The 25151-nt window shown below is 37.5% G+C and overlaps 1 protein-coding gene across 2 annotated transcripts in view; it reads right to left on the bottom strand.

Annotated features, from left to right (window-relative positions):
- The window catches only part of oys (oysgedart), a 119197-nt gene that overhangs the window by 37326 nt on the left and 56720 nt on the right, over positions 1-25151 (bottom strand). For both annotated transcript variants that reach the window (XR_011017622.1, XM_067138321.2), the window contains exon 8: positions 4114-4319. Coding sequence is in view for 1 of the 2 variants with exons in the window: in XM_067138321.2 (XP_066994422.2) it covers positions 4114-4319 (206 nt within the window). In the remaining variant the exon portion in view is untranslated. The remainder of the gene's footprint in view (positions 1-4113; positions 4320-25151) is intronic.

The following is a 25151-nucleotide window of genomic DNA, read 5'->3' as shown; positions in this document are numbered from 1 at the left end:
TTATGACACGATTATTCATTTTCCACGTAGCATTGATATTGATGCAATATTGTTAGATAATAATTAGTTAATTTTAAATAAACTGAAGCCATACAAAGCTACATGGGGAGAAACTATTCTTATTCTGCATATGTCTAACTTAAGAAAACTTGAAGAAAATGCAAAGATTTTTGTTATCATGATAAAGAAAATAAATTACAATTACAATGAAAGACATTATCATCTACAAGACCATATAATTAATTTAAATGATTCCTACCCATGCAAATTTGTAAATATTCGTTAATTTATTCATTATTTCTTTTCATGCCAAGGTGAAGTTAAATTAAATATCCTGCTCAATGATGTTTATTTAAAGTTATACGATTTAAAAAGGATTACATATGAATAATTCAAGAATAATGTTCAGATTTAATTAATTAATTTGGGATTTTTCAATTGAGACTTCAACAAACTTCTTTATCCATCATATTTATTTTTTCTCTTGAATAAATGTTAGTTTGCAAGATAAATCTTGGCATTATTTATAGATCACTGGTATAGTACGTAAGGTTAGACTAAGGCAATTACATTTTGAATAAGCGTCGTTACATTTGGATATTGGTGGTGACGTCCACCAAATGCATTTGAACCAAGGCGCGAGTAATCTTATTCCTCTTATATTTGGATCCACGTTTAAAATATATATAATATAATATAATATAATATATATATATATACAAACAAATTTTTATATTTAATGTTTACCCTGAGATGCCTACCGAACCTAGTCATGGATTTCTTGGACGCCAAACATCCTGGACGCGGGAGACGGCACACAAGAATACGACAAGAGGGAATCGTGGAGGAAAGAAGGACTCCCTTTATACTAAATGTCCTAATAGCACAGAGTCTGAAAAAAAAAAACTACTGTTCATGGAAGCCTACAATACTGAAAGCTCACAAAATTGGTCAACAATAACATTACACTGAACATTGTTTGTTGTGATGTGCTTTGTCTCTTCTGTTGCCACTCATCTCTGATGGATAGTATTACTACTGCGTCCTCAGTAAAACAGCCTGCCTGAATACTGGCAGGAAGTAGCTGGGGAGTTAGATAACTTTCTTTCTTGCCATTCCTCTGGTTCATAAATTTTCTGATAACAACTGGTATGTAACACATTGGTTCATTATAGTATTGCAGCTATATGATACCTTCTCTGAAGTGCTGACTGGAATGAGCAGTGTGCATACTTAATGAAATATAGCTGAACAGTGTTCACAGCTATCTGTGGGCTGGTCAGTCCAGCTCTGGAACTTGGCACTGTTAGATCAACAGCGTAGTACTGTTCATTAAAAGTGAGAAAATGTGTGGTTTTTCATTGATCGAGCGTCTCGTACAATAGCATTGCTTCTGACCATGACATTCCACACTGTATCTGACAAGAATACTGACGTCATTGTAATAACCTAAGTCGAGTTCAGTTTGTGTGTCTGTGTCTTATTACAGCATCAGGGAAAAACGGATGGTTGAATTTTAATGAAACTTAGTATTACAGTATTAAAAAAGGTCGAGAAGGATCTCGGCTATACGGTGTCCAAAATTTTCACCAGGAGGGGGTGCTTCAAAAGGAGCCCATTGCAAATTTTTGTTCTGTATCTCTCTTCGATACAGTAATATTTGCATGTGTCTGTTAAAGCATCAGGGGAAAATGGATAAGTGATTTTAATGAAACTCTGTATTACAGTTTCAAAATAGGTTGAGCAGGGTCTTAGCAATAAATTGTCCAAAAATTACACAAGGGGCCTAAAGAATAAAACTATGTCTCTCTTACAGTTGTTTTTACACGAAAATAGCTCATGGCAAACTTTTATTCTATATCTTTTTTCCAATACAGTGAAAAATGACAGAAATATCAGTGGCAGTCTTGTGAACATTAAGTCCAAGAGTCGGCAACTAGTTCTATAAACTGTAAAGAGAGTCGCTGTGGAGATAGTTTCGGCAATGTTTTAGAGGCTCAGTATGTTCTGAATACACTGGCAGAAAAAAAATCCAAACATCATGAAATAAGGAATGTAGAATACAGAAATTCTGGTAATATATATATATATATATATATATATCAAGGTAACATCATAAATGTGCCATCCTGGCCCATTAATAACCAATGTAATCACCTGAAATTTGAATGCAGGCATGCAAAGTGTCGTACAAGTACCGGATGTCAGCTTATCGCATAGAGTTCCATGCCTGTTGCACTTGGTCGGTCAATACAGGGACGATTAATGTCAGTTGTGGATGACGCTGTAATTGTCGTCCAATGATGTCCCATACATGCTCGGTTGGGGACACTGGGGGATCAAGCAGGCCAAGGCAACATGTTAACACACTATACAGAATGCTGGGTTACAACAGCAGCAGCATGAGGGCGTGTATTATCCTGTTGGAAAACACCCCCGGGAATGCTGTTCATGAATGGCAGCACAACGGGTTGAATCACCAGACAGATGTACAAATCTGCAGTCAGGGTGCATAGGATAACAACAAGTGCTCCTGCTGTTATAGGAAATTGCTCCCCAGACCAGAACTCCCGGTGTAGGTCCAGTGTGCCGACGCCGCAGACAGGTGGAATGCAGTGCTCCCCTAGCCTCCTCCTAACCAACACACAGCCATCGCTGGCACCAAGGCAGAACCGGCTTTCATTGGAAAATACAACGGACCTCCATTCCATTCTCCAACGAGTTCTCGTTTGACACCACCGAAGTCGCTGACAGTGGTGGTTTGGGATAAGTGGAATGCACACCGCAACTGCAGGTCGTCTGGTTTGGAGCTGTCCTTCAAGTAACCGATTTTGAACAGTTTGTTGCATCACCGTGGTGCCAACTGCCACTCAAATTGCTGCTGCAGACGCAGTCCGCTATACTACAGCCAGTCCTCCCTTTCGGTGGTCCTACAGAGACGTCCGGAGCCTGGCCTTCTTGCGAGCATACCTTCTCATGACCACCGCTGCCAGCACGCATGCACAGTGGAGACATTCCTGCCAAGTCGTTCTGCAATAGCGCGGAAGGAAAATCCACCTTCATGCAGTCCTCTTATACAGCCTCATTCAACCGCAGTGAGTTGCAGATACTGGCCTCTTCGTTGTCGTCAAGGCATTCTTCACAGTCACAGTCAGTGTGTTGACAATGGCAGCTGACTGAAAACCTCCAAAACTAAAATATAAACACAATGCTTGTTGACACTGACCAGCAAAATTAATGGATCACTTGAATTTTCAAAGGAAAAAGTTGCTTTACATCGCACCAACGCAGATAGGTCTTACGGCGACGATGGGACAGGAAAGGGCTAGAAGTGTGAAGCAAGTGGACGTGGCCTTAATTAAGGCGTAATTAGTGTAAGAATGGGAAACCACGGAAAATCATCTTCAGGGCTGCCGACAGTGGGGTTCGAACCCACTATCTCCCGAATACTGGATACTTGCCGCACTTAAGCAACTGCACCTATAGAGCTCGGTGAAAAAAAAAAAAGCATGTTAAATTGTGAAACATTTGTTTTAATATTTACATGTATCATTTTCATGGAAAAATTTGTCTAAGTAACTAAGGGTAGCAATAACAGATAGATATTTTTCATGAAAATAATCAATGTCATCACCACCACCACCACCACCACCAATGTCCCACTCCAGCTGTCCAGTTGTGGTTAACAAACCACCTCCACTCCTTTCTGGCTTTCCACTTTTCCTGCTCAATGTAAATGTAAATAAATGTAACTAATAAAAACAAATGTTTCAAAATTTAATATGCTTTTTCCTTTGAAAATTCAAGTAATCCATTAATTTTGCCGGTCATTGTATTACGGTATTTGTTCAAATATTGATTTATACTGCATTATGTATTACTGAACTACCGCTACTCTGTATTAAGTATGAGTACCAGGCTTCGCACAACAATTCTGAGACAAATATAATCATTTGATATGTACATACACAAAAATTTCATTTGATATGTGCATACACAAAAATTAGAATATCGGCATTGAAATCAATTCATAAAATTGTCTCCTTATTTACAGAATTAGAAAAATTTCACAATAACTCATTTCTACTGAGAAAAATATTCCAGAATACTAACCTCAAATTTGAGCACATCAACATTAGAGATCAGGTCCCAGCGTGCACTGCCATCTAAATTATAGCCACTAAACCCAAGGCTTGAGGCATTGCACATTGCATCTGCCAAGAGCCAGGCGTGGTAATACTTGAATCTGACTAGTGAGGTTGCAACAGTGAGGTAAAGCATCTTGCTCACGAGTGATTCCTCAGATACAAACTCAGGCTCTACAACAAAAGATTGAAAGCTATTGCAATATAAGATATGATGAAGTGTGTTCTTGATTGAGAAAACACAAATACAAGATTTTATAATAATCATTTTTAATCAACTAAGTTCCTTGATAAGACAATGAATCCTGTATTATACAGGGCAAGTCTCTCCTCTATAGAAAAAAATAAAAAAAAAAGTGGTGATTCAGCAGGTTATAAGGAAAATAATAAAGCCAATATTTATCTCACTTCGGAGTATGCTACTAAGGTCATTATACTCAATTTTCAAATCAAATCAAATCAAAATCTCTTTATTTGCAAATGAGGTGTCTACCTCGGTGGCAAATGGTACATTAAAATACATTGTCAAACACTAAATTTTAAATTAACAAGAGAAGAAATTTTTTTTTTCTAGAATACAATAATATACAATTTATGCTAACAATTTTTTTCTATTAAACAAACAGATCCTTAATAAATTTATATTGTTTACAAAATTCTACTCATAATATCTCCTATACTTACAAACATAGCCAACTCATATACAGTATGTGGAATTACTTCAAATAATACTATGCAACTGGTATAAGATTAAAATTTACATTGCATTTATTTTTTATTTTTTTAACCCATTTTGGAACCTAAGTAGCATAACGACCTGCTGCGTCTTAACCAGAGCCCCCTTTTGCCACCACTTTTCAGAGTTCCTGAAGGGCCTTCACAGCTACCGTAACGGTCCCAGGGCCCTCGAAGTCCCCACTTTACTTCACCCCTACAGGCAGTCCCCTACTTTGGCTGTCCAAACTCCATGGACCAGGGGATGGAATTAATATTTTTTTAAAACACATTTTTTATTTACAATAACCTGCTCTGGTCGAATGGCCTCTAACATTTCATTTTTTCCCTGTTGCTGTTTATTCTCTTCTTGAATACCTGTACAGATTTTGGAAAAGGATCAAACACTACCCCTGGTAAATTGTTCCACTCCTTCGCGCCCTTCCCAATGAATGAAAATTTACCCCAGTCGCTTCTGCTAAAATTCCTTCTAATTTTATACTTGTGGTCAGTTCTGCCAATATAATTATTTTCCAACTGAAGCCTCTCACGGATTTCTCCCCATGCTTCTTCTCCCGTATAGGCTCTATATAATCCTGTAAGTCTAGTTTTCTCCCTTCTCTTAAAGTTTCCCACCCAAGTTCCTCTAACATTTCTGATACACTACTCTTTCTCCTGAAATCCCCTGTTACAAATCTTGCTGCTTTCCTCTGCACACTATTTCTTTTATTAGGTATTCTTGGTGAGGATCCCAAACACTGTTTGCATATTCCAATAATGGACGAACCAAACTTAAGTAACTTTTTTCTTTTAATTCTTTGTTGCATCCTTTAAGTAACCTCATTATGACATGTAATGATCTCTATGCTTTCCCAACAATGTCATCAACATGACCCTTCCAGTGCAAATTACTTTGAAATCTCACACCTAAGTATTTGCACTTGCCATCTTTTGGGATAACTACCTCATCCAAAGTATATTCAAATTCAGTTTTAAAGCTCCTGTTTGTAAATGCTGTAACAGTTGATTTGCCTCCATTAACCTTCATATTATTTTCTTCAACCCGCTGTTGGATACTTTCAAGGTCCCTTTGTAATTCTGAACAATCCTCAATTTATTTATTTCCTTATAAACAATTATATCATCTGCATACAATCTTATTTTTGATGTTATATTATTCCCTAAATCATTCACGTATATTACGAAAAATAACGGACCAATTATACTACCCTGTGCAATTCCCTTACAAACTTTCTCTTCCTGCAAATACATTATTTCCTACTTTGACTTTCTGAACCCTTGAATTTAGAAATGTTCTTATCCAACGTATAACCCTTACGTCCAATCCTATTCCCTCCAATTTAATAATATTCCATGTTCCACTCTATCAAAGGCTTTGGAAAGATCTATGGCTATGCAATCTAACTGGCCTCCTGAATCCAATTGATCTGATATGTCCTGCTGAAATCCCACCAGTTGTGCCTCACAAGAAAATTTCTAAATCCATACTGGCTCCTCATGAACCAATTTTTATCATCACATATCCCTCTGATGTACTTTGCTATTAAACTCTCCAGTATTTTACAAACTATGCTGGTCAGGCTGATTGGTCTGTAGTTCTCTGGTTTCCTTTTATCACCCTTTCCTTTATAAATTGGTATTGTTATAGATTCCTTCCATTCTTTTGGTATTACACTATTATTTATGACATAGTCAAAGAGAAATTTTAAATAAGGCACTATGTACCACCACATTGTCTTTAATACCTCCCCAGTTATCTGATCACTTCCTGCTGCTTTTCCTTGCTGAAGCAATTTGATTTCTTTGAAAATATCTTCATTTGTGAATGAGAAGCTTCTTGTTTCCCTATGTGTCTCTCCCTCTCTATCTTCTGTTACTGTTTCCAACTCCTGACAATCTTCTACTGAATCTCTGAATTCCCTACTAAATAGATTTGCTTTTTCAGTATCTGTTGAACAGTGTTCACCCCCTTCTCCCACCATTGTAGGAATTTGGATTCCTTTTCCTTTTTGATTCCTAATATATGAATACATCTTTTTCCATTTCCCTCTGTGGTCATTACCCTCTTGAAGTATGCCATTGATATATTTCTCTTTTGCTTCCTTTTTCACTCTATTCAGTTCCCTCATTAGCTGTTTTCTAGTTCCTCTATTCTCCCTATCCTCTTTAAGTTTCCTGTTTACTATTCTACATTTTCTTTTTAATTTCCTTATTTCCCTTGTATAATAAACAGGGTCTGAGGTCATTTTACCCTTCTTAACAGGTACAAATCTCTTCTCTCCTTCCCAAATGACTCCTTTAAATTTAGCCCAAAGTGTATCCACATTACTCCCTTCACTTATCCAACAACTGAATTGTTATTTAAGGTAAGTCCCAAATTCATCAACTTTAGTTTTTCTGTATAATTTCTTGTCTTGTGTGACCCTCTTATTAAGCATTTTTGGTACAAGTCCTACATCCATTATTACAGCCTTATGGTCACCTATTCCTTCAATTACCTCACTTTTATCAACAATTTCCCATGGTTTAACCAAGAATACATCTAGCATGTTGTTGAGATGAGTCGGTTCTTGTACTACTTGTGTAAATCCTCCCTCCCAAATTAACTTATTTGCCAGTTTCTGTTCATGGGCATCACTTGCAGCTCCATTCCATTCAACTTCAGGCAAGTTTAGATCTCTCCCAATTATTACCATATCATTATTATTGTTTTTATGAGTATAATCTATTATTTTCTCAAATATTTCCATGTCTCTTTCCTCTCTTTCAGGCCTATATGTTCCTATAATTCCCACCTCCTTCATATTATCACAAACTAATTTTATCCCTAATATTTCATCCCTTTCATCGGTAAACCATTCATGTGAACAATAAGTTTCCTTCACCAGAATAAACACCCCCCACCCTTTTTATCTCCTCGGTCTCTACGATAGACTGTATACCCTTCTGGAAATACTTCTCTATTACCCACCCCTTCTCTCAACCATGATTCTACTCCTATCACCACATCAGTCTCCTAAGATTCCATCAATGTACTGAATTTTATTTGTTTATTTACTACACTCTGACAGTTTACCAAGAGCAATCTCAGACCCCCTTCCTCCCTAAAACTTGACTGTTGTAATTGGGTAACATTTGACTCATGAGTTGAGAACGTCCCTGGAACCCAGATCTTTGTACATAGATCTTGATTTAAGGATCTGGGTTTTCTGGCAAGTTTCCCTGTATATGCCAATTTAGTGGTATGGGTTTTCGTAAGTGCATATTAGTATGCAAATCTTTGTTGATAATTGTAGCAATGTGTCTACAGAGAGTTGCTTTTCCATTACCATTCAGATGTAACCCATGCCTAGTGAACATTTGCCTGCCAAGACCTAAAGTATCTACTACATAGACATTTCTAAAACTCTTACTTAAACTCTTGATTTTTATATTGACATCATGTACAGCTTTGTTCACACACGAGTCTTCTATAAGGTCATACCTGGGTGGCACATTAACTACAATTACTTTTGAGTCAGGTAAGTTTCGAAATCTTACCTCTGAGGGTCGTAATTAGTTCCTCACCTTCATTTGCAGCAATGTCATTTGTACCACTCACAATCACCACGTAGTTGTCCTTCTCTAACACAGGATCACAACTTAAAAGGATGTCTTCAGTTTTGGCACCTGGTTTTATTAGTCCTAACACCTCACTTTCTGGATTATGCACCTCATCCTTGATGCCTTCTGCCATACCCCGCCCTTGACTGTCTGCGTAGAGATGAATTTTTGGAGATCTTGACTTCCGGTTGGTTTTCTTCTTCTGTAGGTTACCTCCACTGGATTTAAAATTATTCGGAAAACTTGATGTGTCTTCTTCTGGAACTTGTTGCAATGACAAATCTATTTTGGCACTGCAAAGAGTTTTTTCCCAGTTTTAAGTTGTACATAGTTTCTCCCATATGTTTAACATTAGGCCTAAAATAGCTACGTGTCACTTCCGTCCACGGCGATCTTTCTTCTCCACTGTCTTCTTTATCTTCCAGTTTCTTTATTCTGTCCTTTAAGCTTTCATTTTCAAGTTTCAGAGCACGTAAGTCTTTTTGTAGCACTCCTAGAATCTTAAGCATAGATTCGTCTCTCTTTCTTGTTGTTCTACCTCACTATCAGTTTGTTTACACTCGGGACACAGCCACACACTTTCCTCAACATCAGACCTATTTACAATATTTGCACAACGAAAATGGTACCATTCATCACACTTACGACACAGAATCCCATTTTTAACTATTCTTCTGCATTTGCCACATTTTTCACTGCATCTTACACCATTATCCACCACGGATATCACAGACTCACACACAGTAGTCGCCATCTTGAATCAGCAGATTCACTACATGCATATTTTTACGTAAAATGTACATCCACCCAAATGTTCTTGAACATCTTACAGAGAGAATTACATAAGGAAATATTTATGCAATATTGGTGATGGATGTGCAATGTATTTTACATAATTCTAAAATTGCATGAAAAGTGGTGTATATAGACTTCAACTTCAGCAGGATTCCTAGAAGCATAAATAACAATCAGACTTTCACTCGTGTAAGTGACCATCTGTGATGCAAAAAATAAACACTGTTTCCGTGGAACTGCAGGTGAACAAGCTGTCAACAAATTTAAAGCAATCATAAAAGAAATCCATGTGATGCCAGTTTTTCTAGTATTAGATTCTCAGCAGAGAAACATGGAATTCTCATGAAGACATTGCTGTCAGCCAAATTCATGTGTTGACATATGCACCTGTTAGCTTATGTGATGTTGAGAGATCGTTTTCAGTGAATAATACTTTGGAACTGCTGATGAATCTTATATCCTGGAAAGGTTTGCTTTTGCTTTGCTCACAGGAAGGACATGGATTGGATTCCCTTTCAGAATTTTTTACTTTACTGGACCATACTTTCTAGCTTACTATTCTCCTTATCATCCTGGTCACCTCCCTATGATTTACCATACAGGAGAGACTTACCCTGTATGGCTCAATGCTTTACTAAGCATTGTAAAATCCCTTTCAGAAGTCAAAAAATTTCAGAAACAAGATTTCTACATCTGAAGTGGCACATGGCCCTGAAGTTCATTCAGCCTATACCAAAAGTCAGAACCAAATTAATTCCTGGGAGTAATGGCAGCCAGGCATACAGCTAATCACTATCCCTCTTAGTGCTGAGGTTATGGAAAGCAGTACTCCTAGGGCCTTCATGGCCTGGTATGCTGATGGCTTTTTGTAAATTTTACATGACATATTTAGTACACATTTTTGAGGTTTCTTGTCATAGTTCTGTACATATTTTTAGATTAACATTACATCAAATACCAATCTCTATTCGTAACATACACAATTTAAACGCAAGTGTGTATAATCTGTGTGTATGCGACCTTCTCGTACTGCAATCTGCAGGCAGGCAGGATGAGTGTGCCTCATGTAACAGGGTCTACGGTGGGTTGGGTGAGGAATGTCACAGCGATTACTCAAATTGACTTCCTTCAGCACACCACAGACAATGCAACAATATATGCATTCCCCTCCAACTTCAATAAACTGTAATCAACAAACAGTAGTTGTGTATTTGGACCATACTTTCTAGTTTACTATTCTCCTTATCATCATCCTGGTCACCTCCCTATGATTTACCATACAGGAGAGACTTACCCTGCATGGCTCAATTCTGGGCTTTAAGAAATTCCAAGGACATCCTGAATATGTTTTCTACTAGGCATTTTACAAGGTCAATTTAGCCTAACACTGGAACTATGAAGAACTGGCCATTTTGCTCAACCTCCTCTACAGTTAATTATATTTACACATACCAGGCAAGAAACTTAGCACAGGTTATCAAATTCACATATTGTCAGTATACTGGACTAAGTTAAAAGAAAGTATAAAATGGTTCAACTTTTCAATACTATTAAAATAAGAAATGTAAGTTTACATTCCTATTTAATTAAAAATGATACGGGTTCTGACCAGTACTTTTGGTCGTCATCAACCGATCACAAATAAGTGTAAAACAATGCACAGATAAATAAATTGCTAAGTATAAAGAATTCTGTAGATTGCTGATAGTGAAGCACTAAACTCTTCAGGGAGTACTGTGCGTTGAAGTATAGTCAATCATAAATAACATGCACAGGTAAAAATATGTTTAGATGATACTGTCAGATGCAGTTTATGAAGCACTATAACACAATGTTACGAAAAACGTCTAAAATCAAATACGTATTTATCAGTTGCAGTTTATAAGGCACTGTATAATTTTAAGGATCAGCACTGCGTGTCGATCATGAAGAAGACATGGATCAAGAACGTTAGTAAGACATAAGTGTTAGAGAGCACTGTATGGGAAGAAGACCAGAATCAAATATGTATCCAAATATAGTACTGAGCAAATTCTTGAAGAATTCACTTGCAGTTTATGAGGCACTGTATAATTTTAGGAAATAGCACTGCCCGTCGATAGATCCAAAAATTATAAAGAAGTCGCTGATCAAATACGCAAATGTACAACGGGGCAAGTTCCTGAAGAGTAGATTGGCACTGTACTTCTAAAACTCTCTTAAGTTAGATGTGTTAGAGAGCACTGTGTGTGAAGAAGTCCAGAATCAAATACGTATCTAAATATAGCATGGAGTAAATTCTTGAAGAGTTCAGCTGCAGTGCATGAGGCACTGTATAATTTTAGGAATTAGCACTGCTTGTCCATAGATCCAAAAATTATGAAGAAAGTCACAGATCAAATATATAAATGTATTAGGGAGCAAGTTCTTGAAGAGTAGATCGGCACTGTGCTTCCAAAAGTTTTGCAAGTTAGATCAATGAAGTTATTAAAACATACGACATAGAGAAGAAACAATTGTGAAGAGAAAAAAAATACTAAAAAGCGCAACATTGGAACAGTTGAGGTCGAACTTAGAATAGCATAAAGTATAAATATGAGAGTGGTGTACATCATTAGAGATATTAGAAAAAGTAATTCAAATAGAAGAATGAAAAAAGAGGAATGTAATGAGGAAAGCAGACATTCGGATTCTGGGGAGTCTGCAGCGTTACACAAAGACGAGTCGGAGCGTCTTGAAACCTCAAACAAAATCAAATGCAAATACCCGAATTTCATAGCCACCTTCAATGCTAATTCTCTTCTTAAAACTGGAAAGTTAAAACACCTTACGGACACACTTAGAAATCATCGAATTATCATAACGGCACTTCAGGAGACCAGATATATAGATGAAAACAACTTCGACTCTGAAGGGTTCAGGATATACAAGGGAAAAGTTGGTCAAAGAGTCATGAAAAACATGCCACACCTAGGAACTGGCTTCATAATAAACAAGAATGTCCTGGATTCCATAGTCCAGTTTGAGTCCCAATCTGAAAGACTATCAACTTTGGTTTTCAAATCTACCAATAGAATATACACTGTTGTGAATGCCCATGCCCCCATAAATGAGGACAACAGAAAGAACAAGGAGAAAGTGGAACTCTTTTGGGATCAGTTGGACGATGTCATCCAAAGGGTACCTGAAAAACACAACATCATACTAATGGGAGACTTCAACGCCCAGATAGGGAAGGAGAGAAAGTATCGACATGTAGTCGGGAAATACCCAGCGCATAACAGGACCAATCAAAATGGTGTCAGACTTATAGAGTTGTGCCAAGCCCACGGTATGATACTGAAATCCACAGCTTTTAAAAAGCTTCCTAGAAAACAAAAAACGTGGATCTCACCAAATCCTAACTTGGGTGAATTTCAACTGGACCATGTGGCTATTAGACGGAAGTTCATAGGGAAATACAAAATGTCAAAGTCCTCAGGGGAGCTAATTTAGACTCTGACCATTACATGTCGAAGATAAAGATCAAAATCATCCCCAGAAGGAGAGACAAGGTCCTTAAACACACAAGCAAACGATATGACCCAGAGAAAATTTTAAATTCAAAAGAATACCATCTTGCGACAAAGGATATACACAAACAAAATTGGGATCAAATAAAACAGAACTTATTATCAAAAGCCGAAAAATTTGCCCCTATAACAAAAGTCAAAAAACATGCTTGGTGGTTGGAAGAATGTGACGATCTATTTAAACAAAGGAAGGAAGCATGGCACAAATGGCAGTCGCAACGAACGGAAAGCAATAGACAAAATTTCTTGAATATCAGAAAGATGGTCAGTAAAAAATTCAAAACAATTAAAAAGGCTTATGAAAACCAGATGCTTGTTCAAATAGATGACGACTTCACCAAAAACAAGACAAGAAGTTTCTACAAAATCTTTAAACAGAGAACAACGAAGTACAAGCCACCGACTATACAGTTGGACAAGAATGGAAATATAGCACATAACAACACTGATAACTGCAGGATACTAACTGACTACTTTGAAAATCTCCTCAACTGTGAAAAGCCAGTAGAAAAAATGACATTTAATGTCCCAACAAATACCAATCCTGACTCATAGCCGCCAACCTTCGAGGAACTAGAAGAGATCATTTCGAGCCTTAAAAACAACAAAGCATCGGGAGAAAACCAGATCACAGCCGAACTTTGGAAGAATGCCAACAAGGAAGCAATAGAATCCCTACAAAAAGTTTTTGAAGAAATCTGGGTCAAAGAAAGAATTCCAGAAGAATGGAAGATGGCCCTCATCCACCCGATCCACAAGAAGGGGGATAAAATGAACCCCAACAACTATAGAGGCATATCACTTTTGGATATTACATATAAGATATTCTCAAAGGCCTTACTTAATAGGACAGAACCACAGTTAGATCATCAGTTGGGTGAATATCAAGCGGGATTCAGAAAGGGGAGATCCTGTCCGGAACAAATCCTGAACCTTAAAAATCTCATGGCATACCAGAAATCTAGGGCAAAAACATACGTCATCACCTTTATTGACTTTCAAAAGGCGTATGACTCACTAGACCGGGAAAGTCTCCTTTCTGTACTCAAAGAATTCGGTCTAGACAACAAAACAACAAACCTCATCAGGGAAACTCTCACCAATACATTTTCCAAAGTCAAATTCATGGGAGAATTGTCGGCTCTTTTTGAGATCAAAACTGGTGTCCGACAGGGTGACGGACTGTCCCCCATACTGTTCAATTGTGGCTTGGAGAAGGTAGTCAGAGAATGGGATAGGACAACTAGTGGTGGAATTCGATTGGGATCGGTAAACAAGGGTATCCAGATCAAATGTTTAGCTTTCGCAGATGACATGGCCTTACTAGCTGAGACGTGGGAGGAAGCCAAGGAGCAGTCCTTCGAACTGCTGAAGCAAGCAGAGAAGATAGGTCTCAAAATCGCCTTTGGAAAGACCAAAATAATAACCAACATTAAGAATCCTCCAAAATATTTGAAAGTGGGGGAACAAAAAAGAGAGATCGTCACAGATTTCAAATACCTTGGTGAATGGATCAGTTGGAATGGTCTTGAGAAGAAAGCAATGGAATCTCGGCAAACCAAAATAGAAACAGCCTTCCAGCTTACGAAAGACACCTATAATTAAAAAAATCCCTCTCCTGGAATTCCAAGATCAGACATAATACAGTAGTCAAGCCTGAAGCCCTGTATGCTGCAGAAACTCTATCTATAACTATGCATGGTCCAATGGAAAAGTTAGAGATAAAGGAAAGGAAAATTCTACGAAAAATTCTAGGCCCCGAATTTCATAATAACGAACTTTCACACATCCGCAATGAAACTCTGTATAGGAAATCAGAAAGGATTTCTGACACAATAAGGAAAAGGAGAATTGACTTCTATGGCCACATCCTAAGAATGGATCTGAAAAGGATAACTAAAAGAATCTTCGACTATTTCCATAATAAGAAAACCAAGCCGAACTGGTTTAAGGAAACTGAGAAGCACCTACGAGAATTCCAAATTACAGAAGAGATGCTTGTAGATGGATCTGCAAAGAAAATAACCAAAGATAAAATGAGGTTTCAGGACAGGGTGAAGCCCAAGTGACTATACAGAATTTCTGAAGAAGAGAGGAAGGCAAGATCTGAAAGAATGAAAAAGTACTGGGAGGACAGGAAAACACGACTCACTAACCATTGATTGATCTATCGTACCCCAAAGAGGGCGAAACGGACAAAAAGAAGAAGAAGAAGAAGAAGAGGAAAGAAAAAGTTGAAGCAGAAAATTAATGAATAAAATAAAGGGAATAATAGGGAAATAAATGAGGAGGATGTAGTTTAAGGTGGATCAGGAGGGTGGGTTATAGGAAGTGGAAAATGTTGGTAGGCTGGAATATTGAATTTGGGTTTGTAAATTTAGCAGTTTTGAAACAGTGAATAAGGAAGTCGAATAAAATATTAGGTTTTTACAGAAATGTCATTTAAATTTAAAGTGGGGTTGAAGTATTGGTCAAGATGAATAGAACAATTTTCATTAGTGTTTGGAAGGAAGCCCTTGTTAATAGCTTCAAGTATTTTTTATGTCTTTATCAATACTGGTGAAGTTATGATTAGAATCTAGTATGTGTTGTCCTATTGCAGAGAATCTGTTGTATTTTATTGCGTTGATATGTTCAGATTATTATTTTTTTTTTGCTAGGGGCTTTACGTCGCACCGACACAGATAGGTCTTATGTCGACGATGGGATAGGAAAGGCCTAGGAGTTGGAAGGAAGCGGCCGTGGCCTTAATTAAGGTACAGCCCCAGCATTTACCTGGTGTGAAAATGGGAAACCACGGAAAACCATCTTCAGGGCTGCCGATAGTGGGATTCGAACCTACTATCTCCCGGATGCAAGCTCACAGTCGCGCGCCTCTCCGCGCACGGCCAACTAGCCCGGTGTGTTCAGATTATCTGATATTAAAATTATGTCCTGTATGTCCAATATAAGAAGAGAGTTATAGCATTGGAATCAATACACACCAGATTTAGAAAAAATATTAGATTTATTAATTGAATTAGGACAGGAAAACACGACTCACTAACCATTGATTGATCTATCGTACCCCAAAGAGGGCGAAACGGACAAAAAGAAGAAGAAGAAGAAGAGGAAAGAAAAAGTTGAAGCAGAAAATTAATGAATAAAATAAAGGGAATAATAGGGAAATAAATGAGGAGGATGTAGTTTAAGGTGGATCAGGAGGGTGGGTTATAGGAAGTGGAAAATGTTGGTAGGCTGGAATATTGAATTTGGGTTTGTAAATTTAGCAGTTTTGAAACAGTGAATAAGGAAGTCGAATAAAATATTAGGTTTTTACAGAAATGTCATTTAAATTTAAAGTGGGGTTGAAGTATTGGTCAAGATGAATAAAACAATTTTCATTAGTGTTTGGAAGGAAGCCCTTGTTAATAGCTTCAAGTATTTTTTATGTCTTTATCAATACTGGTGAAGTTATGATTAGAATCTAGTATGTGTTGTCCTATTGCAGAGAATCTGTTGTATTTTATTGCGTTGATATGTTCAGATTATTATTTTTTTTTTGCTAGGGGCTTTACGTCGCACCGACACAGATAGGTCTTATGTCGACGATGGGATAGGAAAGGCCTAGGAGTTGGAAGGAAGCGGCCGTGGCCTTAATTAAGGTACAGCCCCAGCATTTACCTGGTGTGAAAATGGGAAACCACGGAAAACCATCTTCAGGGCTGCCGATAGTGGGATTCGAACCTACTATCTCCCGGATGCAAGCTCACAGTCGCGCGCCTCTCCGCGCACGGCCAACTAGCCCGGTGTGTTCAGATTATCTGATATTAAAATTATGTCCTGTATGTCCAATATAAGAAGAGAGTTATAGCATTGGAATCAATACACACCAGATTTAGAAAAAATATTAGATTTATTAATTGAATTAGAGTTGTGTAATAAATCAAGATTTCTGTTATTGGTTCTAAAAGATATTTTCATGTTATGTTTTTTAAGAATGTTGGTGATTTTATGAATGTTTTGAGAGAAAGTAAAGGTGGAAATTGCAGTGGGTTTGCTTTTATCTTTTGTTTATGTAGTTTTGGGGCGTGTTTGAATTTATTAATAATGTGGTTTATCAAAGAATTGTTAAAGCCATTTCATTTTGCAATAGTACAGATGGTGTTTAATTCATTACAGATGGTGTTTAATTCATTATTTAAATCTTTTTTAGACATTGGAGTGTTAAACGCACAAAAAATTCAGATGTTATACGAAGCTCATTTATGTGCTTGTGGGTCTATATAATCTTGCCAGATAGAGGTTGCTGTTTGAATTGGTTTTCTGAAAATTTTGTAAGTTAAAGAATAAGGATGCCTGGTAATAGTTAAGTCAAGAAAATTAAGGGTTTTGTTATGTTCACATCAAATCAAATCAAAGTCTCTTTATTTGCAAATGGTACATTAAAATAGATTGTGAAGCACTAAATATTAAATTAAGAAGGGAAGAAAATTTTCCTATAATACAATATTATACAATTTACACTAACAATATTTTCTATTAAACACACAGCTCATCCCTAATAAATTTATACTGTTTACAAAATTCTACTTATAACATCTCCTGTACTACTTACAAATACAGTCAACTGATATACAGTATGTGGAATTACTTCAAATGATACTACACAACTGGTATAAGATTAAAATTTACATTGCATTTATTTACTTTTTTTTTACCCTTTCTAGAACCTAAGTAGCATAATGACCTGCTGCGTCTTAACCAGAGCCCCTTTTGCCACCACTTTTCAGAGTTCCTGATGGGCCTTCACAGCTACCGTAGCGGTCCCAGGGCCCTCCAAGTCCCCACCGTACTTCACCCCTACAGGCAGTCCCCTACCTTGGCTGTCCAAACTACTTAGACCAGGGGATGGAATTAATTTATTCACACACATTTTTTATTTACATTAACCGGCACTGGTCGAATGCCCTCTAACATTTCATTTATTTTCTCTGTTCCTGTTTATTCTCTTCTTGAATATCTGTACAGATTTTGGAAAAGGATCAAACACTACCCCTGGTAAACTGTTCCACTCCTTCACACCCTTCCCAATGAATGAAAATTTACTCCAATCGCTTCTGCTAAAATTCCTTCTAATTTTATATTTGTGGTCAGTCCTGCTGATATAATTATTTTCCAACTGAAGCCTCTCACGGATATCTTCCCATGCTTCTTCTCCTGCATAAGCTCTATATAATCCTATAAGTCTAGTTTTCTCCCTTCTCTTACTTAAAGTTTCCCCCCAAGTTCCTTTAACATTTCTGATACACTACTGTTTCTCCTGAAATCCCCTGTTACAAATCTTGCTACTTTCCTCTGCACACTATCTATTTCTTTTATTAGGTATTCTTGGTGAGGATCCCAAACACTGTTTGCATATTCCAATAATGGATGAACCATACTTAAGTAACTTTTCTCTTTTAATTCTTTGTTGCATCCTTTAAGTAGCCTCATTATGACATGTAATGATCTCTATGCTTTCCCAACAATGTCGTCCACATGACCTTTCCAGTGCAAATTACTTTCAAATCTCACACCTAAGTATTTGCACTTGCCATCTTTTGGGATAACTACCTCATCCAAAGTATATTCAAATTCAGTTTTTAAAAACTCCTGTTTGTAAATGTTGTAACAGTTGAACTGCCTCCATTAACCTTAATATTATTCTCTTCAACCCATTGTGGGATACTCTCAAGGTCCCTTTGTAATTCTGAACAATCCTCACTGTTATTTATTTCCTTATAAACAATTATGTCATCTGCATGCAATCTTATTTTTGATGTTATATTATTCCCTAAATCATTCACGTATATTACGAAAAATAACGGACCAATTATACTACCCTGTGCAATTCCCTTACAAACTTTCTCTTCCTGCAAATACATTATTTCCTACTTTGACTTTCTGAACCCTTGAATTTAGAAATGTTTTTATCCAACGTGTAACCCTTACGTCCAATCCTATTCCCTCCAATTTCTTTAATAATATTCCATGTTCCATTCTATCAAAGGCTTTGGAAAGATCTACGGCTATGCAATCTAACTGGCCTCCTGAATCCAATTGATCTGATATGTCCTGCTGAAATCCCACCAGTCGTGCCTCACAAGAAAATTTCTTTCTAAATCCATACTGGCTCCTCATGAACCAATTTTTATCATCACATATCCCTCTGATGTACTTTGATATTAAACTCTCCAGAATTTTACAAACTATACTGGTCAGGCTGATTGGTCTGTAGTTCTCTGGTTTCCTTTTATTATCCTTTCCTTTATAAATTGGTATTATTATAGATTCCTTCCATTCTTTTCTTATTACACTATTATTTATGACATAGTCAAAGAGAAATTTTAAATAAGGCACTATGTACCACCCCATTGTACCATCCCAGTAATTTGATCACTTCCTGCTGCTTTTCCTTGCTGAAGCAGTTGGATTTCTCTGAAAATATCTTCATTTGTGAATGAGAAGCTTCTTGTTTCCCTGTGTCTCTCCCTTTCTATCTTCTGTTTCGGTTTCCAACTACTGACAATCATCAGATTCAAGGGTAAATTCGATGTTAGCGTCAATGTTGTTACGAAGCAGAAGAAGAAGAGTGGAGTCAGCACTGGATTATTCTTCATTTAAAATAACTATAGTCTCATCGACATACCTAGCCCAAAATAAGATGTTTGAGAAATTATTATTATTGTTGATTTTGGTATTTTCCATGAAATCAAGATATATTTCAGCTAGGATGCCTGAAGCTGGTGAGCCAATAGCTAGATGATCTTGTTGGTAAATGGTGTTATCGAAGGTGAAAAAGTTACTGTTGATTACTAATTTTAATATGGACATGAAGTCCTTAATTTCTAATTTACTTAGATGACTGAATTTAAGTTGTTATCAATTATGGGTAGTAATTTGGATATTGGAATACTGGGGTAAATGTTTAACCAACTCAAACAGCAACCTCTATCTGGCAAGATTCTATACACCCACAAACACATAAACGAGCTTCACGTAACATCTTAATTTTTTGTGCATTTAACACTCCAATGTCTAAAAAAAAAGATTTTAAATAATAAATTAAACACCACCTGTACTATTGCAAAATTGAATGGCTTTAACAATTCTTTGACAAACCACATTATTAATAAATTCAAACACTGCCCCAAAACCATATTAACAAAAGATAAAAGGAAACCCACTGCAATTTCCACCTTTACTTTCTTTCAAAACGCTTATAAAATCAACATTCTTAAAAAACATAACATGAAAATATCTTTTAGAACCAATAACAGAAATCTTGATTTATTACACAACACTAATTCAATTAATAAATCTAATGTTTTTTCTAAATCTGGTGTGTACTGATTCCAATGTTATAACTGTAGCTCTTCTTATATTGGACAGACAGGACATAAATTTAATATCAGATAATCTAAACATATCAATGCAATAAAATACAACAGATTCTCTGCAATAGGACAACACATACTAGATTCTAATCATAACTTCACCAGTATTGATAAAGACATAAAAATACTTGAAGCTATTAACAAGGGCTTCCTTCCAAACACTAATGAAAATTGTTTTATTCATCTTGACCAATACTTCAACCCCAATTTGAATTTAAATGACAATTCTGAAAAACCTAATATTTTATTCGACTTCCTTATCCTTTTTTTCAAAAATGCTGAATTTACAATCTTAAATTCAATATTCCAGTCCTTATGTAGTTCCTACCAACATTTTCCACTTCCTATAACCCACCCTCCTGATCCACCTTAAACTACTTCCTCCTCATTTATTTCCCTATTATTCCCTTTATTTTATTCATTAATTTTCTGCTTCAACTTTTTCTTTCCTCATTACATTCCTCTTTTTTCACTCTCCCAATTTAATTACATTTTCCAATATCTCTAATGATTTACACCACTCTAACTTTCAAATTTATATTTACACTATTCTAAGTTCGACCTCAACTCTTACTGTACAGACAAAAAATGTGTTCCACCTATCAATACTAATATATTGTAAATGGATTTACATCAGTACCTGTTTCGGCCTTCCATGGCCATCATCAGCTAATGCCTAATTATATTACAGCCATTAGATAATATCACAAAGATGTTATTATGTTAGATCATCCGGATGTCTAATGGGGATGAAAATAAAATATATTATAGTAGTGTTTGTCTATGTGGTGATCAAAGTGGTAATGAAGAACATAGTAAACTAAAACCTATTGAGTATACATTGGACACGAGTACATTAAACATAATATTAAAACACACTGACTGAGCAAATGTCATGCGATAGTGGAGCACTGATGCGCAGGTGTGTTGAGTGCACACCACATGCCCCCTGTGCCAGTGGCAGTTGTATAGGAGACCTTGTAAGCAGTGGCTGTGCATGTGACAGGTGTAACATGGAACATCGTCGTGAGCTGACACTGTTCGAACGGGGTATGGTGGTCGGTGCCCGACGGATGGGAAGTGCGATTTCGGAAGTGGTGCGGGAATTTGGCTTCACACGATCAACCGTGTCCAGGGTGTACCGTGAATGGTTGAATGCGGGTGTCACCGTTCACAACAGATGAACGACCGGCGGTCCAGCCACCCTCGATGACCTGACCGACGACATCCGAGACGGATTGTCAATAGTGACAGACGGGCAACCGAGCAACAAATCATGGCTCAATTCAACACAGGCCGTGCTGGACACGTCTCCCAGTGGACAACCCATAGGAACACGGGTTCTATGGGGTATGGGAGCCAGCGCCGCACACGGGTGCCACTGTTAACCCAACATTATCGGCACAACGGCGTGCATTTGTCGTCAGTCACCAGGGATGGACACTGGAACAATGGCGTAACGTGATATGGTCGGACAAATCATAATTTCAACTGCACCATGCTGATGGGAGGTACTGTGTAGGGCGCAGACCACATGAAGCGAAGGATCCTGCCTGCCTCGAAGGTGTAGTCCAGGGTGCTGGTGTCTATGCTTTATGGTCTGGGGTGCATTTTCCTGGTGTGGAATGAACCCCTTAGTTGTTCTGGAAGAGACTTTGAATGTTACGCGGTATGTTGAGCTGCTCGGAGACCATCTCCACCCATTTTTGGCCTTCCAGTGCCCAGACGGTTCTGCGGTGTTTCAAGATGATAACGTGCCACCACATCGCTCCTACGTCGCCCGGGAATGATTCCAGGAACATGCAGCGGAGGTCCAACGACTGCCATGACCAACCAGGAGCCTCGATATGAACCCTATTGAGCATATCTGGGATGTCCTGGAACACAGGCTCCGTGCCATGGATCCTGCACCCATGAACAGACCAGCATTGGCGGCCGCTCTGCAAACGATTTGGTGTCAGATGCGTCCAGAGGACTACCAGGGACTTGTCGACTAACTTCCACGGCATCTCGCTGCAGTTCGCAGGGATAGAGGAGGCCTCACACGTTATTAGTTGACTATCCCATGACATTTACTAAGTCAGTGTACAATAAGGCACAGTATAAAACACTTAATAAGTTAAACACACTAAAATATGGTATATATATATATATATATATATATATATATATATATATGTTAAAATTGTTAAAATTTGAGTTTGTGTTGCGTGGAGTTCCTTCTTTAATCTTCTATATGGTTCTTGTGCTTCTGTATCTATGTTAATTTAGTTGCATGAAGTGATCTTCGAGATTATTCTATGGCTGATATATGTCATATTGATTCGTGGTGAAAACTGAATGGAAAATTCTAAGTTCCCATGGAGGGAATTAGATATTTTTCACCAATAGAGCTTGTCCAAAACAGATCAGATGTAAGGCTTTTCAGGTGTTTGCTCTATTAACCAGTGTTTCGTCTTAGGCCTGACACTAGACTCATCAGAGTGGGATGTGTCAAACCCTACCCACTGACGCTGGGGTGTATGCAGGTGAACTTATCAGAAGCCCATTACAATAGGCACAGTCTGATGACTGCATACGAGAGATAAATCTGCATACACCCCAGCATCAGTGGGTAGGGTCTGACACATCCCAATCTGATGAGTCTAGTGTCAGACCTAAGATGAAACGCTGGTTAATAGAGCAAACGCCTGAAAAGCCTTACATCTGATCTGTTGTTGGTGAAAACCCTTGTCGTGAATTTTTTTTTTTTTTTTTTGAGTACTATGTAATCCAACTGTTGATGTACTTCAGTAAGTTTAATGACAAACTGCAAGACTTGAGTTTAAATTTTTATTAGGAGCTGTTGGTGGCAACACCTCTCTCGTCTGTATTCGTGTTGTAGTTATTATCTGTAAAGATAAGCTAATATAAGTATAGTGTGCGCATGGAAATGAAAGGAGTTTCTCACTATTGTTGTTGTGGAGGTCGTGTAGCAATATGTTTGGAAGCTTGCTGTGTTCTACTACGAGTGCGTCTGGGGCTTATGTTAGCTGTGGAGAGGGATGTAGGTGGAGGGGTAGGAGGAGTGGCTATTGTGGAGGTAGGGGTGGGGTTAGGCTTGTGATTCGTCGGTTTATTAGGGCGTGTGTTTACTATTTTGAGATCATCATTTTTTAATGCAGGAATGGCTTTACCAAAGATGATGCTGGTTTTCTCTGTAATTTCGTTAATGTTATGATTAGGATTAGCGTATTGGTCCAGAGAAATATAGAAATCTTCGGTTATGTTGAGTTTAATATCGTCATATCATTATTGATGTCTGTGAAACTATGCTTAGATTTTTCTATATGTTGGCCTATTGATGAGAAATGGTTCTGTTTTACTGCATTTATAGGTTCATTGTAGCAGATGGCGAAGTTTCTGCCTGTGCGTCCAATATAACTTGTGTCACAGTTGTTGCATTTGATACGGTAAACACCTGATTGGTTATATGTATTGTTATTGTTGACTGTTTTGGTGTTGTGTATGGTGTTGGTGCTGTTGTGTGTGGTTTTGAATGCTATTTTCAGGTTGTGCTTATTGAAAATATTAGTTATAGTATATACATGGGTATTGTTGAAGGTGAATAAGGCATAATCTTTCTTGGGTTTGGCTGTTTTAATTAATTTGGTTTTAGGTTGGGATTTTATTTTGTGAATGATTTTGTTGACCATTTCTTTGCTATATCCGTTATGTTTGGCTATAATACCAATATAAATGGTCCGTTATTGGACATTATAAATTTTCCAGCTAACTCATTCTTGGTTGCCAGCGTTTCGCCCTCGTGTGCTAGGGTGGGCTCATCAGTTGGTACCTAGCACACCTACCAATACGCTGGCTAGTGCATACTGTGGAGGCCACTGCGTAGGCTAACTGGAGCCACCAGCAGTGCCAATGCACTAAGAGACTGTCTCATTATCAAAAATTGATGCCTGCTTGGCCATCAGATGATATAGATTACTTAGACTTGACATCTATATCATCTGATGGCCAAGCAGGCATCAATTTTTGATAATGAGACAAAGTCTCTTAGTGCATTGGCACTGCTGGTGGCTCCAGTTAGCCTACGCAGTGGCCTCCACAGTATGCACTAGCCAGCGTATTGGTAGGTGTGCTAGGTACCAACTGATGAGCCCACCCTAGCACACGAGGGCAAAACGCTGGCAACCAAGAATGAATTAGCTGGAAAATTTATAATGTCCAATAACGGACCATTTATATTGGTATTATAAATTTACTCATTCAGGACAAATATTTCAGATTCCCTATGGGAATCAACATCTATATCATGTTTGGCTATGTCGTGGATTAATTAAATTCATTATTTAGATCTTCTATTGTCATTGGAATATTAAAAGCTCTATATATCATGCTATAATAGGTTGCTCTTTTGTGTGTGTTAGGATGAATGGAATAATTTTTTATGGTATTTAAGGTGTGTGTGGGTTTCCTGCAGATCTTTTAAGGTAAGTGGTTGTCATGTCTGGCAATTGTCAAGTCTAAGTAATTTAAGATACGGTTATTTTCGTTGTTTTTTTTTTTCAGTGAATTTAATTTGGGGGTCTAAAGTGTTAAGTTTGTCTAGTATAGTATCTGCATCAGTGGATCTATTATCTAAGTTTAATGTACTCATGTCCAATGTATACTCATCAATAGGTTTTAGTTTACTGTAGCCTTCATTACCACTTTGATTACAGATATTTTAACCCCACATAGACAAAAACCCTACTATAATATATTTTATTTTCATCCCCATTAGACATCCGGATGATCTAACATAATAACATCTTTGTGATATTGTCTAATGGCTGTAATGTAATTATGTATTAGCTGATGATGGCCATGGAAGACCGAAACCGGTACTAATGTAAATCCATTTACAA

The sequence above is a fragment of the Anabrus simplex genome, chromosome 1 (assembly GCF_040414725.1).
Source record: "Anabrus simplex isolate iqAnaSimp1 chromosome 1, ASM4041472v1, whole genome shotgun sequence".
NCBI lineage: Eukaryota > Metazoa > Arthropoda > Insecta > Orthoptera > Tettigoniidae > Anabrus > Anabrus simplex.
The sequence above is the reverse complement of the archived record's forward strand: the minus strand, read 5'-3'. Positions and strand labels throughout refer to the sequence as shown.